This window comes from Electrona antarctica (assembly GCF_951216825.1).
Source record: "Electrona antarctica genome assembly, chromosome: 6".
Lineage (NCBI taxonomy): Eukaryota > Metazoa > Chordata > Actinopteri > Myctophiformes > Myctophidae > Electrona > Electrona antarctica.
Genome location: NC_136811.1, coordinates 9,315,665 through 9,336,432, shown reverse-complemented (window position 1 = coordinate 9,336,432; position 20,768 = coordinate 9,315,665). Strand labels below are relative to the sequence as shown.

The 20,768-nt window shown below is 45.1% G+C and overlaps 1 protein-coding gene across 3 annotated transcripts in view; it reads right to left on the bottom strand.

Annotated features, from left to right (window-relative positions):
- Window positions 1-642: 642 nt before the first annotated feature.
- The window catches only part of LOC306925599 (IgGFc-binding protein-like), a 50,214-nt gene continuing 30,088 nt past the window's right edge, over window positions 643-20,768 (bottom strand). For all 3 annotated transcript variants that reach the window (XM_079504524.1, XM_079504525.1, XM_079504526.1), the window contains 11 exons: window positions 20,007-20,176; window positions 19,015-19,232; window positions 17,645-17,830; window positions 16,713-16,916; window positions 14,210-14,625; window positions 12,488-12,609; window positions 10,285-10,481; window positions 6,740-6,878; window positions 6,383-6,565; window positions 6,118-6,260; window positions 643-1,528 (listed from right to left, as the gene is read on the bottom strand). In XM_079504524.1, coding sequence (XP_079360650.1) covers window positions 1,238-1,528; window positions 6,118-6,260; window positions 6,383-6,565; window positions 6,740-6,878; window positions 10,285-10,481; window positions 12,488-12,609; window positions 14,210-14,625; window positions 16,713-16,916; window positions 17,645-17,830; window positions 19,015-19,232; window positions 20,007-20,176 — 2,269 coding nt within the window. In that variant the 3' untranslated portion in view covers window positions 643-1,237. The remainder of the gene's footprint in view (window positions 1,529-6,117; window positions 6,261-6,382; window positions 6,566-6,739; window positions 6,879-10,284; window positions 10,482-12,487; window positions 12,610-14,209; window positions 14,626-16,712; window positions 16,917-17,644; window positions 17,831-19,014; window positions 19,233-20,006; window positions 20,177-20,768) is intronic.

The window sequence follows — 20,768 nt, the reverse complement described above, 5'->3', positions numbered from 1 at the left end:
CATGAGGCGATTTCACTCCTCCTTCCGGGTATAGAACACAGTGCATTCTGGGATGGATTTGCCCCAATAACATGAACGCGCTGCCGTTGACTATCATTGCGTGCGTTCACGTATGAAACAGCGTTCACGTGTCATTGGCCCAATAACATGAACGTGCGCAATGATAGTCAACGGACCAGCGCTGCAATGACAAATTCGGCCACTATGTCCATTTCGCCTCAGGGTTTCCTCCGGGTGCCGTCTCTATTCATATATACTCTAAGGCGTGACATCATCATCAAACCCGGAAGTTATGCAGGAATGCCTACTGAGTGGCAAAACACTACTTTCTGGCCTTGACAGCCCATACATCCAAACAGAAAAGTCCTATCTGATTGCATTAAACAACATTAAACAATGTTAAACTCACTTTGCCTGTTGCTTTGCCACTCGATTTGCCACTCGATGTGCCATTCACTTTAAGCATGCGCATACCCTCTATTGGCCAGTTCCGTAGGCAGCGCAGAAGTGCTATATTTTTCGGCTAACGTTCCCCTCAGAATATGGATGCTGGGGATAAAGTGATTAATATTCCCAGGGATAATTACTCTCATTCACAGAGACAACAGCTGAATATGTTGCTTACTGCTCTTTATTATGTATGATTAATAACTCAGAAAAGTACAATAAAGCACGCACATACACTCAGTTAAAGCCTTGGTGACAGGCCGAGGTTAGAATAATAATAATAGAACAAAGGTAAGGTCAGCACACTGGACACATCAGCTTCTGATTTATGAGAATGATGAAAACCCCCTAGTTTGACACGTCACATGCTATTTAAAGCATCATGAAATTTAGAACATTTTGCCATATATTGGCTGTTGATGGTACCCCAACTTTCAGCAGCTGTCAAAAAATCCCCTAGGGTGGTTGAATATAAACCAATGTGGGATATGTTAGTAGACACCTTGACAAACAGAAAATTCTTGGTAAGAACTGTATTCCCAGATTTGACTGGTAATACTGATAATATTCCCTGACGATTAAGCATTATGTTATACTTTAGCTATTTAAAAATAGCAGATCTACAAGCTCATAGCTTGTAGGTCTGCTATTTTTGAAAAATCATGAATATGTGGCGCAAATCTTGAAATATATTCTTTCAGAGCAGAATAAAAATGTTAGGAAGGGGAAGGGGACTAGTGGACTAGTGGAATGTTAGGAAGGGGACTATAGTGGACCACTTCTCCACTAACTAACATTTACCCACGCTCCACGACTCCGCCCACTTCTTCACCGCGGTGCCGGCGGGCGGGGCGTCGTCGGTGGCGTCGCCGTTGTAGTTGCCGCAGAGGCCGCCCACTTTGCCGTGGAAGCTGCTGCTGAGGGTCACGGCGAGGAGGGCGTTCCAGTCGAACACCACGTCCACCCCGGAGTCCGCGTGCAGCAGCCCTCGGACGCGCCGGACCCCCGCCGCCGACGACTCCGTCGCCACCACGGAGAAGTCTTCCAGCAGCACCGGGAGAAGTTTCCTGTCGCCGTCCACCTGGAGAGAGACGCGGGAATCGAACGCAGCTCGTAAATTGCAATAACAACAATTAGAATAAATTACGTACTTTAAGGGTTTTTGTAAGTTCTCTTTTTTAGTGTGTGTGTGTGTGTGTATGTGTGCGTGCGTGTGTGTGTGTGTGTGTGTGTGTGTGTGTGTGTTGTTTTAAAGATGGAGTGCCGTGATTTTTTTCCACCCTTAAACATGATCATCAGGTGTTATTGTTATATAAGGAGGTATAATTTTTTCAAAAAAGTGTACAGTATTTGTTAAAATTATGGTTTTATGTGGACACACCCACCAGTTCATTAGGTATGCGTGAGTTTAACCTTAGCACCACCCACCTGATCCAGTCCCTCCGCCTCCTCCTTTAAGACCACCCACTTGTCCTAGTCCCTCCCCCTCCGTATAAAAGGACAGCCCATGGCTCTGCCCTTTTGTTTACAAATTGACAAATTGGTGTCTGTAATGTAACAAATGTTGTGAATGTTAGAAGTTAACACTTCCCATATTTCTGAGCTGTCGGATAAGCATCATTATGCACTTATACTGCCACCATTTATCCATGTATAGGCCTATAATCCACGCATCCATACCATATCAGACCTGTTTTTTCTGATTTGTTTTAATCATTTATTTATTTCCTCCAATTATATTGACCCTATTGTCACAATCAGCTCATCTCATCATCCAATGAAATCATAGTTTAACAGCAGAAACAATTAGATTGATAGATCATTTAGCATGAATAATTTGCCAATATACTGTAGGTTATTAATTTCCTCCAGCTAAGCACCCAGGCATTGAAACTGTCTTGGAGCTCTGCCCTAGGCACATGATGCTCTGGACAGAAGACTCTCCACTCTTCTATTGCTCTGATCAAACTCAATTTACAACATGAATATGCCGTTCCTTCTGACTGCATTGAGTTTCAGCAAAAGCAAAACCTGGGGTTGCCAGGTTTAAAGAAACAAGCGGCCAGGTCCACGAAAACAAGTCACAGAAATTGCCTTGAATATTTATGAAAACGTTTCAACAACACCAATCCTTTTAACAACATATTAATCTGAGGGCCCTTCACATGAACCATTGGTCAAGTCAACCACATCTCCCCTGCAAGTTACTTATATGAAAACAAGCCCAAGTCGCTTGTAATAGCCAGACATGGCAACATTGCCTTCCAGCGCGACACAACAGATACTTCTAATTCTTGACTTTACAGCCTTGTATAAGTATTATTAGGACCTACATATTGACTACAACAGCCAACAAGAATGCACACTGTGACACTACACTCTGTATCAAAGCCTGACAACAGTGATTATAAAAGAAACAACCTGAACTGAGAACAGCAAGAGCAACTGGACAGCAGTGGTTTCTTTGACTATGCATGCACCTCCTGGTACCACAGCACCTCAAAGGCCCTTAAAACCAGGCTCCAGACTTCCCAAAACAAACTGGTCAGGCTCCTACTTGACCTAGCCCCCCGAACCCACCTCACCCCTGCCCACTTCGACAGGCTGGAATGGCTTAGGGTCGACGACAGAGTACAGCATATTGCAATGGGTCTGGTCCACAAGATTCGATACACCACCAAGATACCCATGTACCTGTCTAGATACTTCCTTAATGTTAACAAAGTCCACACCCACAACACCAGAGGGAGTGCAACGAACCATGTACAACCCAGATTCGGCACAAACAAGGGACTAAATTATTTTCGCTCCTATGCCACCAAAATGTGGAACGCCCTACCAACTGTCATTAAGACATGCGAATCCCTTGACTCTTTCAAAACCGCTCTCAAAGGGCACCTACGGACGGCTGCAATTCGAAACTGGCCCCTGTAAAATCGGAATCCCTCAAACACGAACGCAAGGACAACACAAGAGACGGTCGCGGCCACACAGCCAACTCAAGGTATGGCCACTGAGCCAACTTGGGGACCCAACACAAGGACAACACAAGAGACGGTCACGGGCCACACAGCCAACTCAAGGTACGGCCACGGAGCCGACTTGGGGACCCAACGCAGCTCCTCCAAGGAAAACAAACAAATTAACGGAGCTGAACGTGAATCCCCCCCACCGCCCACCCCTTTTTTTCCCCTCACTGTATATGTTTATTTTCCCTTTTTACCTCCTTTATGATGAATTCCTGTTCTGTCTATAGAAGTGTCTATTTGTACGTCTCTAAATGTTTTGATGATTTGAACATGGTGGACCCTATTGGAAACAAGTGTAATGCTTAATTGGGTCGTCCACTAACAGTTAACAGCCTTTGTATTGAGTTTGTGCTTGAAATGTACTGTAATTCTGCAAACTGTTAATAAATTCTTCAATCAATCAATCAATCAATTAATCCTGAGGACCCGACGTGAACATCTACTTGCTTCCAATCTAACGAAAAACAATCTAATGGACGTCTGCTGACTCTGCTCTGCTGTGAACTGGTAATGTGTAAAATGACTGTTTGAAAATATGTCACACAGTTAGGCACAGAGCAGCAAACTGCTTTGTTCAGTTCACACATGTGTATGTGGCAGGCAGCTCCGCCCACAGAGGTTGTCGTATTTAAAAAAATATATAGAGGGGGAGGTGTGTGTGTGCGCGTGCAATAGTAATACGTCACACTATCAGTGTTTATATCATTGGCCCATTTGACTGTCAAGGGTTCAGCCTCCAGGAAGAAACCCTAAATACAAAGTTATTACACCATTGCACATAAAAACGACTCCAGGGTGTCTAATGAAGTACTGTCACCTCATAAACACATGACAAATTGGAAAACTCCATCTTTAAGTTTCCTTCAAGTTTTTTTTTAAAGTTTTTTTTAAGTTAAGTTAATTTGTTTTAAGTTAAGTTTTTTTTGTGTGTGTGTGTGTGTTTTTTGGGTGTGATACAGCTGCGCCCTCTGGTGGCGGGTCGGTGGTGTTACAGCGTGACACACACACACACACACACACAGTTTGTGTGTGTGTGTGACAGTTTAGGCCAGCTTCTATAGTTAGTGATCACTGCATTCACAATTAGTCTTGCGTGCAGGCGTAGAGACCAGTGGTTCCCAAACTTTTTCATGTCAAGGACCGCCAAATTCACACTAATTCGCCCCGCGTACCCCCCATTTAAAAAGATATGCCATTTGTACGGCTCTAGCAGTGATTCTCAACCCGTTAAATTTCTAGGACCCCCCCCCCCGGTTTGACATGCATTAGTCTACGGACCCCCCCATTTAATGGCATTTCTATCTCTGGGACCCCCAATTTATATTGTAAAATCAATGTTAATTGAACTCTGAGAGTGTACAAATGGACCAATAAGGGTCCATTTGGTTCCAAACTATCATTTAGCTGGGGAACCCCTGGAACTCATTCCAAACCCGGGTCCCACGTGTGATCCCCAAGTGTTCTATACTGCTGAGCGAATAAAGACAGCCAATTTGGGGGAGAGGATAGAGAGCATTTTGACCCGTCTTTTTTGTTTTTTTATTTTGTTCTGTTTTGTATTTTAAATTGTATTTTTAGTTGTACATCTGTATTGTATTTGTTTTATTCAGGACCCCAGTCATGTGTCTCTAATGGGGATCCTTCAATAAACATAAACAATTTTAACGCAATACCACTTTTCAATCAATAGTGGTCCTAGAAAGGGTCCAAGCTGACCAGAGCAACTACAACCACTGCAGTTATAGTTGTTGTTATGTTGCAATCTGGGAACCCATCTGCAAAAAAAGAGAGGAAAATACAGCGCCCTCGGCTGTTTTGTTTCTTTTGAATTTGCCTCTGGGGAACCTGAGGCAATCTGTTCTTGAGAGATTGTATTAACATATGTATTAACATGAGTAATCTTCGTTCCTAATATGGTCATGAAGTGTGGGTCATGACCGAAAGAATAAGGTCGCGAATATACAAGCGGCCGAAATGAGTTTTCTCCGACGGGTGGCTCGCATCTCCGATATGGTGAGAAGTTCAGTCACAAGAGGGAGACTCGGGAGTATAGAGCCGCTGCTTCTTCGCCTGGGAAGGAGTTAGGTGGTGGTTCGGTCATCTGGTTAGGATGCCTCTCGAGGCACGTCCCACTGGGAGGAGACCCCCCCCGGGGAAGACCAAGAGATGAGATGGAGGGATTAGATCAGACTCACTTGGCCTTGGAACACCTCAGGATCCCCCGGGAGGAAGTCACTAATGTTGCTCTGGAGAGGGAAGTCTGGAGCACTCTGGTGGAGCTGTTGCCCCCGCGACCCGACTACGGATCAGCGGTTGAAGATGGACAATCCAATCCATTGCACAATCCTTTTTGCCGTTTTGAAGATTAGAATTTTATATTTAAATCAACCTTGGTTGACGGTTTACGGTTTACGGTTTAGCGCGACAGAGAGAGAGAGGAGTGTGTGTGTACGTGTGTGCGTGTGTGCATCAATTTAACAAAGGTGTAGGCGATCAGAAATCAGCAGAGACTGAGCGACGTTTGCGCTACTCTATGCCGAATTGAAGTGGACTCGGCCCCAGACTTTTTTTTCTCCTAGTGTTTAGGTCACCAACCCATGCTGCTGAGAAAGTGTAATGTCATCCGAACACTATAACTCACCTCCACGGTGCCATTCTGGCCTCTGACGATGGTGATACGGTGGCCCAGGAGGTCCACACTGACTGACTGAATGTAGGAGTAGTCATTCCCACGGAGCTCGTTCTTAGTCGTCACGGTTAGCTCGGGGAGCATGGGGTCGAGACCTATAGTGATTTCATCATAAGAGAAGCTATATAAATATATATGTTTGCAGTGAAATCGAGAATCCAGTGAAATCGAGAAAAAGCGCCCGTTTTTCCAGCACGGGAGTCCCTTTGACGCACACCTGTGGTGTTGACGAGGACGTAGGAGCAGGTTCCCTGGAAGGAGAACCTGAATCCGTCGAAGGTGGAGTAGTGTGGGTCGCCCATGGCCCAGCACACGGCCTTAGACTGGGCCACGCACACCGCCTCGCCCTCATGGACCTCACAGCGCTCCTTCTCACGACACTGCAGCTCCGCACAGGGGTCTGGAACACACACACGCACGCACGCACACACACACACACACACTCTCTCTCAAAATCATGATGTATAGTTGTGCTTCACGGCGAGACATTCATGCAAATGGGGGGGGGGGGGACTTTATGTAAGCAAGCACAGATACACACAACAACAACATGGTGGTAGTGTAATTACTGTACCTGGGGCGTAGCATCCTAGCGTCCCATCTTTCACGCCACACTCCTCCCCCTTCTGGCAACCGTGTTCTTTGCAGCTGAAGTTACCAGATTGGCACTCACAGCTCTCTGAGCAGTCGTCCCGGAATACAGACACGCCTGACTGAGAGGACAATTAGATTAGATTCATGACAATACAGACACACCTGACTGAGAGAACAATTAGATTAGATTCATGACAATACAGACACACCTGACTGAGAGGACAATTAGATTAGATTCATGACAATACAGACACACCTGACTGAGAGAACAATTAGATTAGATTCATGACAATACAGACACACCTGACTGAGAGGACAATTAGATTAGATTCATGACAATACAGACACACCTTACTGAGAAGACAATTAGATTAGATTCATGACAATACAGACACACCTGACTGAGAGGACAATTAGATTAGATTCATGACAATACAGACACACCTGACTGAGAGAACAATTAGATTAGATTCATGACAATACAGACACACCTTACTGAGAAGACAATTAGATTAGATTCATGACAATACAGACACACCTGACTGAGAGGACAATTAGATTAGATTCATGACAATACAGACACACCTGACTGAGAGGACAATTAGATTAGATTCATGACAATACAGACACACCTGACTGAGAGGACAATTAGATTAGATTCATGACAATACAGACACACCTGACTGAGAGGACAATTAGATTAGATTCATGACAATACAGACACACCTTACTGAGAAGACAATTAGATTAGATTCATGACAATACAGACACACCTGACTGAGAGGACAATTAGATTAGATTCATGACAATACAGACACACCTGACTGAGAGGACAATTAGATTAGATTCATGACAATACAGACACACCTGACTGAGAGGACAATTAGATTAGATTCATGACAATACAGACACACCTGACTGAGAGGACAATTAGATTAGATTCATGACAATACAGACACACCTGACTGAGAGGACAATTAGATTAGATTCATGACAATACAGACACACCTGACTGTTTGAGAACAACAGAGGGTATGCGTGTGACATCATCCTCATACCCGGAAGTTATGCGGGAACGCCTACTGAGTGGCAAAAAACTACTTTCTGGCCTTGACAACCCATACGTCGTACATCCACATAGAAAAGTCCTATTTGATTGCATTAAATGACTTTAAACAACCTTAAATTCACTTTGTCACTCACTTTGCCACTCGATTTGCCACTCGATCTGCCATTCACTTTATGCATGCGCATACCCTCTATAGCAGTGGTTCTCAACGTTTTTGGCTGGGGACCCCCGGGAACGCTTTGGCCATGTCTCGCGACCCCCACCCCCAATACAAACTGACTGCAAAAAGTAACCTTAATATTAGAGAAAATATATCATAAATGAATACTGAAACCAGATATAATCATTAAGGAAAGTTTATGCATGTACTCTGCTGTGTACTATTGTAAAATAAATACAAAATAAAAAATATATTTGAAAATAATTTGGGGACCCCCCAAAATAATTTGGCGACCCACAGGTTGAGAACCCCTGCTCTATAGAATCATGATCATACTGACACAGAGCGCCTACGGCCGAGTGCTTATAATATAATAACACATGCAAGTATACCTGATAATATACAAAGTCACAACACCAACTTTGATGAGGCAGTATTGCTTTGTTTCAAAAATCTAAGGTTTTCTTCAATTTCTGAAAGATGTCGACAGCAGAGATATATTGGGTGAGCCGGGAGTCGAACCAGCAACCTTCCAATTCCCCAGACGGCCTCTCTCTCTCTACCCGTTTGGCTACTGCCGGCCCCAAAGTAGTGATGGCGTTGGACCAGCAACCACAGATAACCATCATCTCTCTACATTAAATAGTTCCCAGACCGTTTTAGTTCGAGACCCAAAAGAAAAAATGTGATGTCTCCTCCGGGATCAAAACTTACAAAAATACATTATGAATTAACCACTTGAGACCTATTTAGTAGTGAAAATAGCTGTATATATGCTAAAAAAAAGAAAACCTGTGAGTCCGTGACCCAAAACTGGGTTTCCGACCCATTGTTTCTGAAACACTGATCTACAACCCAGTGAGCCAAGACGTCGGTCTAAAACAGGGTTATAACTTATAACTGGTTTAAAAGCAGGGTTTTTTTTCCACCGGCTAGGCTTAGCCTAGACGGATTTTAGATGCTTTTTAAGCGTCTGTATAGACCAGGGGTGGGCAACTTTGATGATGGAGAGGGCCACTATATTTCCACACTCACTCCCTAGCAAAAATAGCCGATCTACAAGCTCAAAACGCGTCGCAGCGCGGCGCGTTTTGAGCTTGTAGATCGGCTATTTTTGCTATATTCGAATTGAAATCTTGCATTATTTTTTGCTATTTTTGAATTGGAATCCTGAAAATTAACATTTTTATGTAATTTAAAATGCCTTTAATTATACGTGTGTTGAAGCATTGAGCTACTAATTTAGACTGAAGTAATTAAAGCAATTCATGTTTGCATGTTGTGGAATTGTAAACAGCTGAAACCAATATTATATCAGTATTCTGACATTAACCTGAGGGCCGCATTAAGTGAAGGTGGGGGCCGCATGTGGCCCCCGGGCCGCCAGTTGCCCACCCCTGATATAGACCATATATATAGCTGTTGAAATGATATTGTTTCAATGGGGCGGCTGTGGCTCAGGAGGTAGAGCAGGTCATCCAATGATCCATGGGTCGGCGGTTCGAATCCCGGCTCCTCCTGTCTACATGTCGAAGTGTCCTTGGGCAAGACACTGAACCCCAAATTGCTCCCGATGTGCTGGTTGGTACCTTGCATGGCTTCCGCCGCAATCGGTGTATGAATGTGTGTGTGAATGGGTGAATGTAATGCACAATCTATGTAAAGCGCCTTGGATAAAGGCGCTATATAAATGCACCATTTACCATTTATTTACCATTTAATGTCTAGGCTTAGCCTAGCCGTTGAAAAAACCTCATAACAAGGTTTGAAACAGCCATTTAGACATATTTTAGACGTCTAATAGCCTGAACAATGCTCAGTGGGAAGGTAACACGACTATATCACAAGTAAGATGTGCGAACGCGGGAAGCGAACGCAGCTCATAAATTGCAATAGCAACCATTAGAATAAATTACGTACTTTTTTAAGGTTTTTTTTAAGTTCTCTTTTTTTTATTATAATTTTTTTCAAGTTTTTTTAAGTTCTTTTTTTAGTGTGTGTGTATGTGTGCGTGCAAAAAAAACTTTTTTTTGGTACGTTTTTTTTTAAGTTAAGATTTTTTAAGTTAATGTTTTTTTAAGTTAAGTTAAGTTTTGTGTGTGTGTGTGTGTGTGTGTGTGTGTGTGTGTGTGTGTGTGTGTGTGTTTTGTGTGTGATACAGCTGCGCCCTCTGGTGGCGGGCCGGTGGTGTTACAGCGTGACACACACAGACAGACAGTCACAGACAGACAGACAGTTTAGGCCATCTTCTATAGTTAGTGCTCACTGCGTTCGCAATGAGTGTTACTGCCGTTACCTTGTAGTACAGTCCATCCACCATGCAGCCACAGTTCTCCATGGGAACGCAGCGTCCTCCGTCGAACGCCAGGCCTTCGTCACACTCGCAGCCCTCGTGGCACGGAGGACAGCGGCCTGGACTCAGCAGGTAGGAGCAGGAGGAGCTGCAGGTGTCTGCACACAGCTCATAGTGACTGCCCGCCTGGCAGGTCAGAGCTGCAATGACACACACACACAGTACACAGCTCATAGTGACTGCCCGCTGGGCAGGTCAGAGCTGCAATGACACACACACACACAGTACACAGCTCATAGTGACTGCCTGAGGGGCACCGCAGAGCTGCAATGACACACACACAGTACACAGCTCATAGTGACTGCCCGCTGGGCAGGTCAGAGCTGCAATGACACACACACAGTACACAGCTCATAGTGACTGCCTGAGGGGCACCGCAGAGCTGCAATGACACACACACAGTACACAGCTCATAGTGACTGCCTGAGGGGCACCGCAGAGCTGCAATGACACACACACACAGTACACAGCTCATAGTGACTGCCTGAGGGGCACCGCAGAGCTGCAATGACACACACACAGTACCCAGCTCATAGTGACTGCCCGCTGGGTAGGTCAGAGCTGCAATGACACACACACAGTACACAGCTCATAGTGACTGCCTGAGGGGCACCGCAGAGCTGCAATGACACACACACAGTACACAGCTCATAGTGACTGCCTGAGGGGCACCGCAGAGCTGCAATGACACACACACAGTACACAGCTCATAGTGACTGCCTGAGGGGCACCGCAGAGCTGCAATGACACACACACAGTACACAGCTCATAGTGACTGCCTGAGGGGCACCGCAGAGCTGCAATGACACACACACAGTACACAGCTCATAGTGACTGCCTGAGGGGCACCGCAGAGCTGCAATGACACACACACAGTACACAGCTCATAGTGACTGCCTGAGGGGCACCGCAGAGCTGCAATGACACACACACAGTACACAGCTCATAGTGACTGCCTGAGGGGCACCGCAGAGCTGCAATGACACACACACACAGTACACAGCTCATAGTGACTGCCTGAGGGGCACCGCAGAGCTGCAATGACACACACACAGTACACAGCTCATAGTGACTGCCTGAGGGGCACCGCAGAGCTGCAATGACACACACACAGTACACAGCTCATAGTGACTGCCTGAGGGGCACCGCAGAGCTGCAATGACACACACACAGTACACAGCTCATAGTGACTGCCTGAGGGGCACCGCAGAGCTGCAATGACACACACACAGTACACAGCTCATAGTGACTGCCTGAGGGGCACCGCAGAGCTGCAATGACACACACACAGTACACAGCTCATAGTGACTGCCTGAGGGGCACCGCAGAGCTGCAATGACACACACACAGTACACAGCTCATAGTGACTGCCTGAGGGGCACCGCAGAGCTGCAATGACACACACACAGTACACAGCTCATAGTGACTGCCTGAGGGGCACCGCAGAGCTGCAATGACACACACACAGTACACAGCTCATAGTGACTGCCTGAGGGGCATGGCAGAGCTGCAATGACACACACACAGTACACAGCTCATAGTGACTGCCTGAGGGGCATGGCAGAGCTGCAATGACACACACACAGTACACAGCTCATAGTGACTGCCTGAGGGGCATGGCAGAGCTGCAATGACACACACACAGTACACAGCTCATAGTGACTGCCTGAGGGGCACCGCAGAGCTGCAATGACACACACACAGTACACAGCTCATAGTGACTGCCTGAGGGGCACCGCAGAGCTGCAATGACACACACACAGTACACAGCTCATAGTGACTGCCTGAGGGGCACCGCAGAGCTGCGAGGACACAGAGTCGGTGAAACTCTTATTTATCCCATTGAGCCCCTCCCCAAACGGCTATGGTCCAATCACAGCTAAGCATAACATGGGTTAGACAAACCTCTCCACCAATAGTTTTCCTATGATAAAACACTGTTAAAAAAATTAAAATGTACACACACATATTTTTCCAGTGCATGCATATGGCAGGATTTGGAAGAGATTTTGAAGGTCTGGTTCCAAAAATGAACCAGTATTTTGAATGTGTAAAATCCATGATATTTACATTGGAATGAATGAGCCCGGCTGGAAAGTGTCCAAGTGGGAGAAGGCGGGGCTTTGCTAAAGGTGAAGACACTTACGGCACAATTTGTCAGTCCTCCAGCTGGTTACCGTGGCGCCGGCTGATTGACAGGAGGAGACGTAAGCCTGGATGTGACGACACAGGATGTCCCGCCCTCCTCCTCCACCCGTGGCTACATCACTGGTTACAAGAAACCATCAATATTATTTTCTTTTCTCTAAAACAATGTCACTAAGGCCTCACTCACACTGTTGCAACATGCATACAACATTGGTCTTGTGTCTTGTCCGTGTTTAATGGCCACCCCCAATGCATTTCCAATGGAAGTCACATGGTTTGACCAAACATTTTTGTTTGATGGCTGTGTTGTGCCCCCCTCCCCCGCATCAAACAAAAATGTTTTGTCAAACCATGTGACTTCCATTGGAAATGCATTGGGGCGGCCATTAAACACGGACAAGACACAAGACAAATGTTGTATGCATGTTACAACAGTGTGAGTGAGGCTTTAGGCATACTAATCATGTGTTTTTGAGGGGTGCTATAAGCCCCCTCCGATGCCCAGCTTTGAGGGTGTGTGTGAACACAAACATTGGCTGATGATGATTGGCTGATAGCAATGATTTGATTGGCTGAGCAAAGTACATATCGAGGATAAAAAGTACATATCGAGGATAAAAGTGAGGGCAGAAAAGTGATTGGCTGGATTTGTGATGATTTGATTGGCCGAGCACAGAATGTGATGTATGATGATGTATGATGATATTAAAGAGCGCCCCTCACTTGACACGAGTGTGATCTTTATTTAAGTATATTTATTATGTGCTCATCTTTGTTTATTATTATAGTTTTAGGTCTTTCATGGGGTCTGTTTGTACACTCTTAATTGAAATTAAACACTGATGATTTGACAGTGTCAATTGGGGTCGCAGAGAGATAAGAATTGTATTAAAACCCATTTTGGGCGGGAACCCCTTTTGGTGTTAGCATTATGTTATGCTTTAGCTATTTTTGAAAACTCGAAGAACGACTGACATAGAAACATAGCTTTTTCAGAAAACTGTCAGGATGTAGAAGACATTTTTAGAATCTGATCTCAGGTCAAAATGGGTTAAATGCGGGTCCATGATCTAAGGCAGGTGTGCCCAAAAGGTAGATTGTGATCTACCAGTAGACTGTGCAGGTAGGCCACATGGCATTAGTTTTAGTCATAGTCTCTTCAATAGTTTTCATTTAGTTTCAGTCACATTTTAGTCACCTTGAATGTTTTAGTGTTTGTCTAGTTCTATCATATATCATAAGATTTTAATCGACTAAATCTACAGTTGATTTAGTCGACTAAAATGTATTTTGGTGGGCCTTGATGCCGTCGTAATGACTGCTTTTATACTTTTAGTCATCATAGCTTAGTTTTTAGTTTCCATTTAGTTTTCGTCAGTGAAAAAAGGTAGCCGACGAACATTTCTCGTCTTAGTTTTAGTCGACGGAATCAACACTGCAGCCCCTGATCTAAGGCATTGCAAATCCCATTTTCAGGGGATTATTCAACAGTTCAAATGTTTGATCCTCATCTTATCTTAACCCATTCTGGGCGGGAACCCCTTTTGGTGTTTTAAACATTATGTTATAATTTAGCTATTGAAAAATAGCAGATCTACAAGCTCATAGCGCGCCACCGAGTGGCGCGCTACGAGCTTGTAGGTCTGCTATTTTTGAAAAATCGTGAAAATATTTATTTCAGAAAAGGCCTAAATGGTTTAAACTCCCTCATTAGACTTACGCGTCACAGCTGTCATAGTGAACCTGAGGCGGGACCGCAGCATGGCAGCCCGCAAAGGGACCGCGGCGAGCTCTGATGATGTCACAGACATCCCCTCCTATGGGAGCGCCCGTCGGTGGCACCGGCGTGGGGACGCAGCCGACGACGGCCCACGCCGCGCTAAACGCCTCCGGCGGCGCAGGCTCCGTCCGATTGGCCAGAACGAAGTCGTCCGAGGGCTGGTCGTTGTAGTCACCGCAGAGGCCTTGCACAGCATTCCGATAGGTGGACGGCAGCCGCAGGACCACGCCCGCCACGCCGTCGTAGGTCAGCGTCAGGCCGAAGTCCGTCTCCACGATGATGTCGATGCCATTCTGGCTGACGCTCACCTTCCCATTGGCCAGCGAGAGAGGAAGGCTGGCTCTGATGTCGTCGAGCTGAGACGCAGAGGAATAGTCCAAAACTACTAGTGTTGTATGTAGGGATGGACCACGATAACCGATACCCGAAAAATTCCGATAACAAGCTTATTGAGTACCTAGTATCAATAAGCTTTGGGCTTATCAAGCCTGCTATCGAGCATAGCAGCCAATGACATCATGTTTAAACAATCAAGACAAGAGGCGATCAACAAATACATTTATTCATCCATGCTCGCACAAACATGTCGGTCTTCCGATAACAAGCTTATTGAGTACCTAGTATCAATAAGCTTTGGGCTTATCAAGCCTGCTATCGAGCATAGCAGCCAATGACATCATGTTTAAACAATCAAGACAAGAGGCGATCAACAAATACATTTATTCATCCATGCTCGCACAAACATGTCGGTCTAAAAGTGTATTGATACTTGCCAACCAGCACTGTCCGGGGAAACAAAATTACGCTTTTAAACATTAACCAGTTTCTTTTATATTATTTTATTAGTAAAATGGTAAATTGCCTTGCATCTGTTAAACAAGTTCTGTATTTGAACTTAAGGCCCTAGTAAAAAATACTGGTTCTGTTCAGAAGTTATTGTCTCCCGTCTTTCCACAAAATAATAGAAGATGCTCGATAGTGGGCTCGATAAGAACCCGGCTCGATAAGCCTGATCGATAAGGTGAACGTTATCAATACAATTTAACGAGCTCCACCCCTAGTTGCATGTACAGTATGGATAACAGTTAGTGATGAACGATATAATCGGTGTATAACGATATAGTAACTGCATCGAAAAATAGTATATCTAAATGAAAACGGCAACATTGACAATGGAAATAATCGGTATCGAAACGTCTTGCTATGCAATTAATCGATTGTATCAATGCTACATTTTTCTGTGTGGTAATTAGCAATTTTTTGAAGAAAAATGAAAAAGGAGTTTAATTATAAAAAAAAAGAAAAAAAGGCAATGTATTTTAAAGAGTTACTGTGTCGATTTCAAATCATTGAGTCGTATCGTATCGCCATAATGAACCAATATCGTCCATGTATCGTATCGTCAACCGTGTATCGTGATACGTACCGTATCGCTGTTAAAATGTAACGTTACACCCCTAATCGGTAGCATATCGAAATCGGCCATATCGACCATACAAATGCCATATCGGTATCGGATCGGTCTCAAAATAATCCCGATTATTTTCACAGATATTGATGACGCAATAATAACAATGTGACAGTCAATGGCTCTGGCGCTTTTGTTGATTTGGTGTTAGCATTATGTTATGCTTTAGCTATTGAAAAATAGCAGATCTACAAGCTCATAGCGCGCCACCGAGTGGCGCGCTACGAGCTTGTAGGTCTGCTATTTTTGAAAAATCGAAGAACCACTGACATAGAAACATAGCTTTTTCAGAAAACTGTCAGGATGTAGAAGACATTTTTTTAATCTGATCTGAAGGCAGCATAATCCGTATATCGGAATCCGTCAGAATCGGTATATGACCCTGCAAATAATCGGAGATCGGATATCGGTCATCGACAATGTAGGCTATTATATCATTGTCGCTGTCGGGTGGAAACCCCATAATGTCCAACTCGGATACTTTTCCGCATTCAAATTCAAAAAGCAGCAAAAATAACATGTTTTGAGCTTGCAGATCTGCTATTTTTGCTACTTTGGTGTGACACTGTAGTAGTGCAGTATGATGAAGTAGGGCATTCATGTACCAAAGAACATGGAAATAAATACATTTGGAGATAACAAGGTTTCTGGCCTACAGCAACTATACATCTAACTAATAATTCTAGACGTTGCATCCTCAAAATTTTGAGGACAAAATGTGTGGACGAAATTTGTGGACAGAATGCGTCCTTGGATAACCGATTGGCTGGAAGGTGTGTCATTCTGCCGCTGCGATTGGCTGAGCATCGCATAACGGGTGCGGTGTGCCACAGGTGACACCCGTTATATATAAGTGGCAGATAGAGTGGGGGGGGGAGAGAGAGAGAGAGAGAGAGGGGTAGGGATTGGGCATGTCATATCCCAGGGTGGATGGACTAGTAATTATAAGCAAGACATTAATAACAACGACGTTACCTTGACCTCCCCAACGACGCCGCTGTCCATGGAGATCTTAAAGGCGTAGACCCGGACCTCCACACTGCGGCTCACGCTGCCACGCTCCTGCTCGGTGTGTTGCCGTAGCGACACAGAGAAGGCTGCCATTCCTCCTGTGACTCCTGTCCTCTCCTCCTTCACCTCTGACAGGGTGAAGACACAGTCTCCCCTGAGAGAATACACCTGGATTTGGGGGCGAGGAGAGGAGAGGAGAGGAGACATGTGGAGCAAGTCAAAGTGGTAAAGGGTGCATTTATATTGCGCCTTCATCCAATGCGCTTTACAATAGATTGTGCAATTACATTCCCACATCCAAACACAGATGGCGGAGAAAGCCATGCAAGGCACCAACCAACCTGCTCATCGGGAGAAATTAGGGGTTCAGAGTCTTGCTCAAGGACACTTCGACACTAGCCTGGAACTCACCTATGCTTTTTATGGCATAGGCAGCTCCCGGCAGGATCCACCGGGAGAAACTATGCGCAGCTGCGCGACATGAGACTAATTACTTAGAGCGACAGAGAGAGAGAGGAGTGTGTGTACATGTGTGCGTGTGTCAATTTAACAAAGGTGCAGATGATCAGAAATCAGCAGAGAGTGAGAGATGTTTGCGCTACTCTATGCCGAATTGAAGTGGACCCAGACTTTTTTTTCCTCCCTGGAAATAAAAACGTCTGGGTTTCCGAGGCTACTCCGACACTAACTCTGGGGGAGCCCACAGGGATCGAACTGGGAACCTTGCGGTTCCCAGTTTGATCCGCAAGGTCAAACGATTCACTTGTGAATCAAAACAATTCACTCGTTTGATACATCTCCTTGATATTGTTGTACCCGTATATTGTTCAACTGAGCGCATACTGTAAATATTCAACTAACTACGGTAACTTGCTTGTTGAAGATGTTTCCCTTACCCGTCCGTCAAATGACCTCACTGTTCTAGCTCCACCCACAGAGCAAGACCCGATGCTCGTTGGTACACAGGAAGCGACGGCCCCTTCGACGGCACACTTCTCATTGGCCGAACAGTCGAACGCGGCGCAACTCATCTGTCCATTAGCCTTGCATTCACACTTGGTGCCGCAAGAGGGCCGGAAGACCTGAGAGAACAAAGTATAACCACATATTGTTATTACTAGCCCTTACCCGTTGTGAGATATTGCCCCCCCCCCCCCCCCATTTTGAATTCACTAATAAATTCAATATTAATTTATAATTTGTTAAATTGGAAAAAAGGGCTTCGTTAATTCACCGCCACCAGGGGGCGCCAAAAGTCCCAGACCGCCACCATATATATATTATTTTATTTTATATATATATATATATATATATATTTTTTTTTTACCATGTTATAAAACACGAAAAACACGTCCTTGGCGCTCCAGGACATCATGAAAAAGAAGTTAAATAAGTCCTTGGCGACCATTGAGTTAAGACCTCCATATTATTATGGTCAATGCCTGTGTGGGAGCGATTGGAGCAGGCAGTGAGGAGCTACGGCAGTTACAGTGACACACAGACACACATTCATTCATTCAGACAGACAGACACTGGCTTAATTATAGTATGATATGATGATATGATGATGATTACTTAATAGCTTAAGTAATCATTAGGTGGTGCTAGAGCAATGTGCCCTTTTGAAAGTTAGTTTTTTGTACAGTTTGTTCATTTTATTTGTGTTTTATACAGTGTACAGTATGTGGCCCTTGGTGACATTGATCAATTCTAGATTCAAATCTTTTTAATATTTATCAGGGGCGGCTCCAGGGGGGGAGGGGCTTTAGCCCCTCTGGTGGAGGCGTATCCCCCCCTCCCAACAACCCCAATTGACTGACTTAAATGTAAACCTAAATGCATTACCCACCATATATGGAGCGTGTCTTGAGTGTACAGGGTTTGATGAGGTCAGATCAACATATGGAATTAATTTTGTATTGGCCATATATGGAGCGTGTCACAAGGCGTGACGGACGCAATACGCAGGTTTTCATAGTAAACTGTAACGTACAGTCGCAACTCCTACTTCTATTATTAACCCATTTTGGGCGGGAACCCCTTTTGGTGTTTTAAAGCATTATGTTATACTTTAGCTATTGAAAAATAGCAGATCTACAAGCTCATAGCTATTTTTGAAAAATCGTGAAAATAAAATTTAAAAAAAAACCTTTTTTGTTTTTTTTGAAAATAATTTGGGGACCCCCTAAAATAATTTGGCGACCCCCCGAGGGGTCGCGACCCACGGGTTGAGAACCCCTGGGTTAATGCACCGTGTATACAGTACCTGTCGTTGGTGGTAGTATTGCCCTTCATACTGACAGCCACACTCGGCCACTGGAACGCACGTGTTGTCACTGAGCACAAAGCCATCGTCACAGGCGCAGCCTTCAGTGCCTGCCTCCTCCTCCTCCCCACAGGCTGGAGGAGAAACCAGACCACTGCACGTCTGGGGACAAGGAGCTGCACACGTCTCATAGTGACTGTTGGGACCACAGGATGGAGCTGAGAGAGACAGAGAGACAGAGAGACAGAGAGACAGACAGACAGACAGACAGACAGAGATTGAGAGAGAGAGTAAAATAAAGACAAAAAGGAGTGATAGAGAAGGAGGACACAGGCGTTAACCAATTAGCTGCTCGTGGCGTAACGTTCCGTCAGAAGGAATACAACCAGCAACTGCTTCTGGCGTAATGTTCCATCTGATAAGCTTTATTATTGATATCAAACCGGATCGCTGATTTCTATTTTTTCATTATTATTTTGGCTTGGCCTTTCCTTCTTTAGCGATCCTAGACCGGGTTGCGCAACATCGCTGCCGTCCACCTCCCTTTATACAGGCTGACTAAAAAGCTGAATAAGTCTAAATCTACGGATGTCCGTGGTTTGGATAAAACGTGCGATGTTCGGAGGTCTTTGCTGATTATCCGGTGGTCTAGATGGAAACATTGCCGCTTTCTAGAGCAAGGATGGCTTCATCTTAGCTCGCTAGAATTTACGCTATTTATTTAGCATTAAACATGGACGCCCAAAACAGGATGTGGGTCCAGCGTGTGCAGCATTGAAATGGCCTCGGCAGTCTGAGGTTGGCTGTGCGTCCAGCAGGTGGCAGTATAAGTGTAATTACGTTCATTGAATAAAACATTCAGTTTTAGGGTGGATTTCTTTTGCGTATGTACATGTATGTATGCGTGCGTGCGTGCGTGCGTGCGTGCGTGCGTGCGTGCGTGCGTGCGTGCGTGCGTGCGTGCGTGCGTGCATGTGTCGTGTGTGTCTTACGACAGAAATCTTTAGTCCTCCATGTCTCCACGGTAGCTCCCGCCTCCTGGCAGGCGGTGCTGAAAGCTGATAGGCTACCACACAGGGCAGAGGTGTGGCCTTTGTACGCGCACATGTCATAAGCACAGTCGTGGAGGAACTCTGTGTGGTCCAATTTGGCGTGACATTGTCTGGAGAGATAGAGAGAGAGAGAGAGAGAGAGAGAGAGAGAGAGAGAGAGAGAGAGAGAGAGAGAGACAGAGAGACAGATGAAAAATCCTATTTGATTGTATTCAACAACGTTAAACTCACCAACATTGTAGCTGTACGAAAAGCTTGAAATATCCTCTTTCTATCTGCAGAGTTTTTGTTTCATAAAACTCCACCGTAATGTTATATGAGTGTCAGAGTTTGGAAGCGCTCGTTTTCAATAACGCAACGTCCTGCTGCCTCCTGCATTATGTGACATTAGGCGGTATACGCAGGACCGCTGTGTGATTTCCAACGAGCGCTTCCAAACACTCTCTATTGTGTAATCTTCCTTTCTTTTTTAGTAAACACCATCTACGACCACAGTCTATACAGCAGCAGGGCGGCAGTGGCTCAGGAATCCCAAGGTTCCCAGTTCAAACCCTGTGGGCTCCCTCAGAGTTCGTGTCGAAGTGTCCTTGAGCAAGAACCCTGAACCCCTAATTGCTCCCGATGTGCATGTTGGTGCCTTGAATGGTTTCCTCCACCATCGGTGTGTGTGTGTGTGTGTGTGTGTGTGTGTGTGTGTGTGTG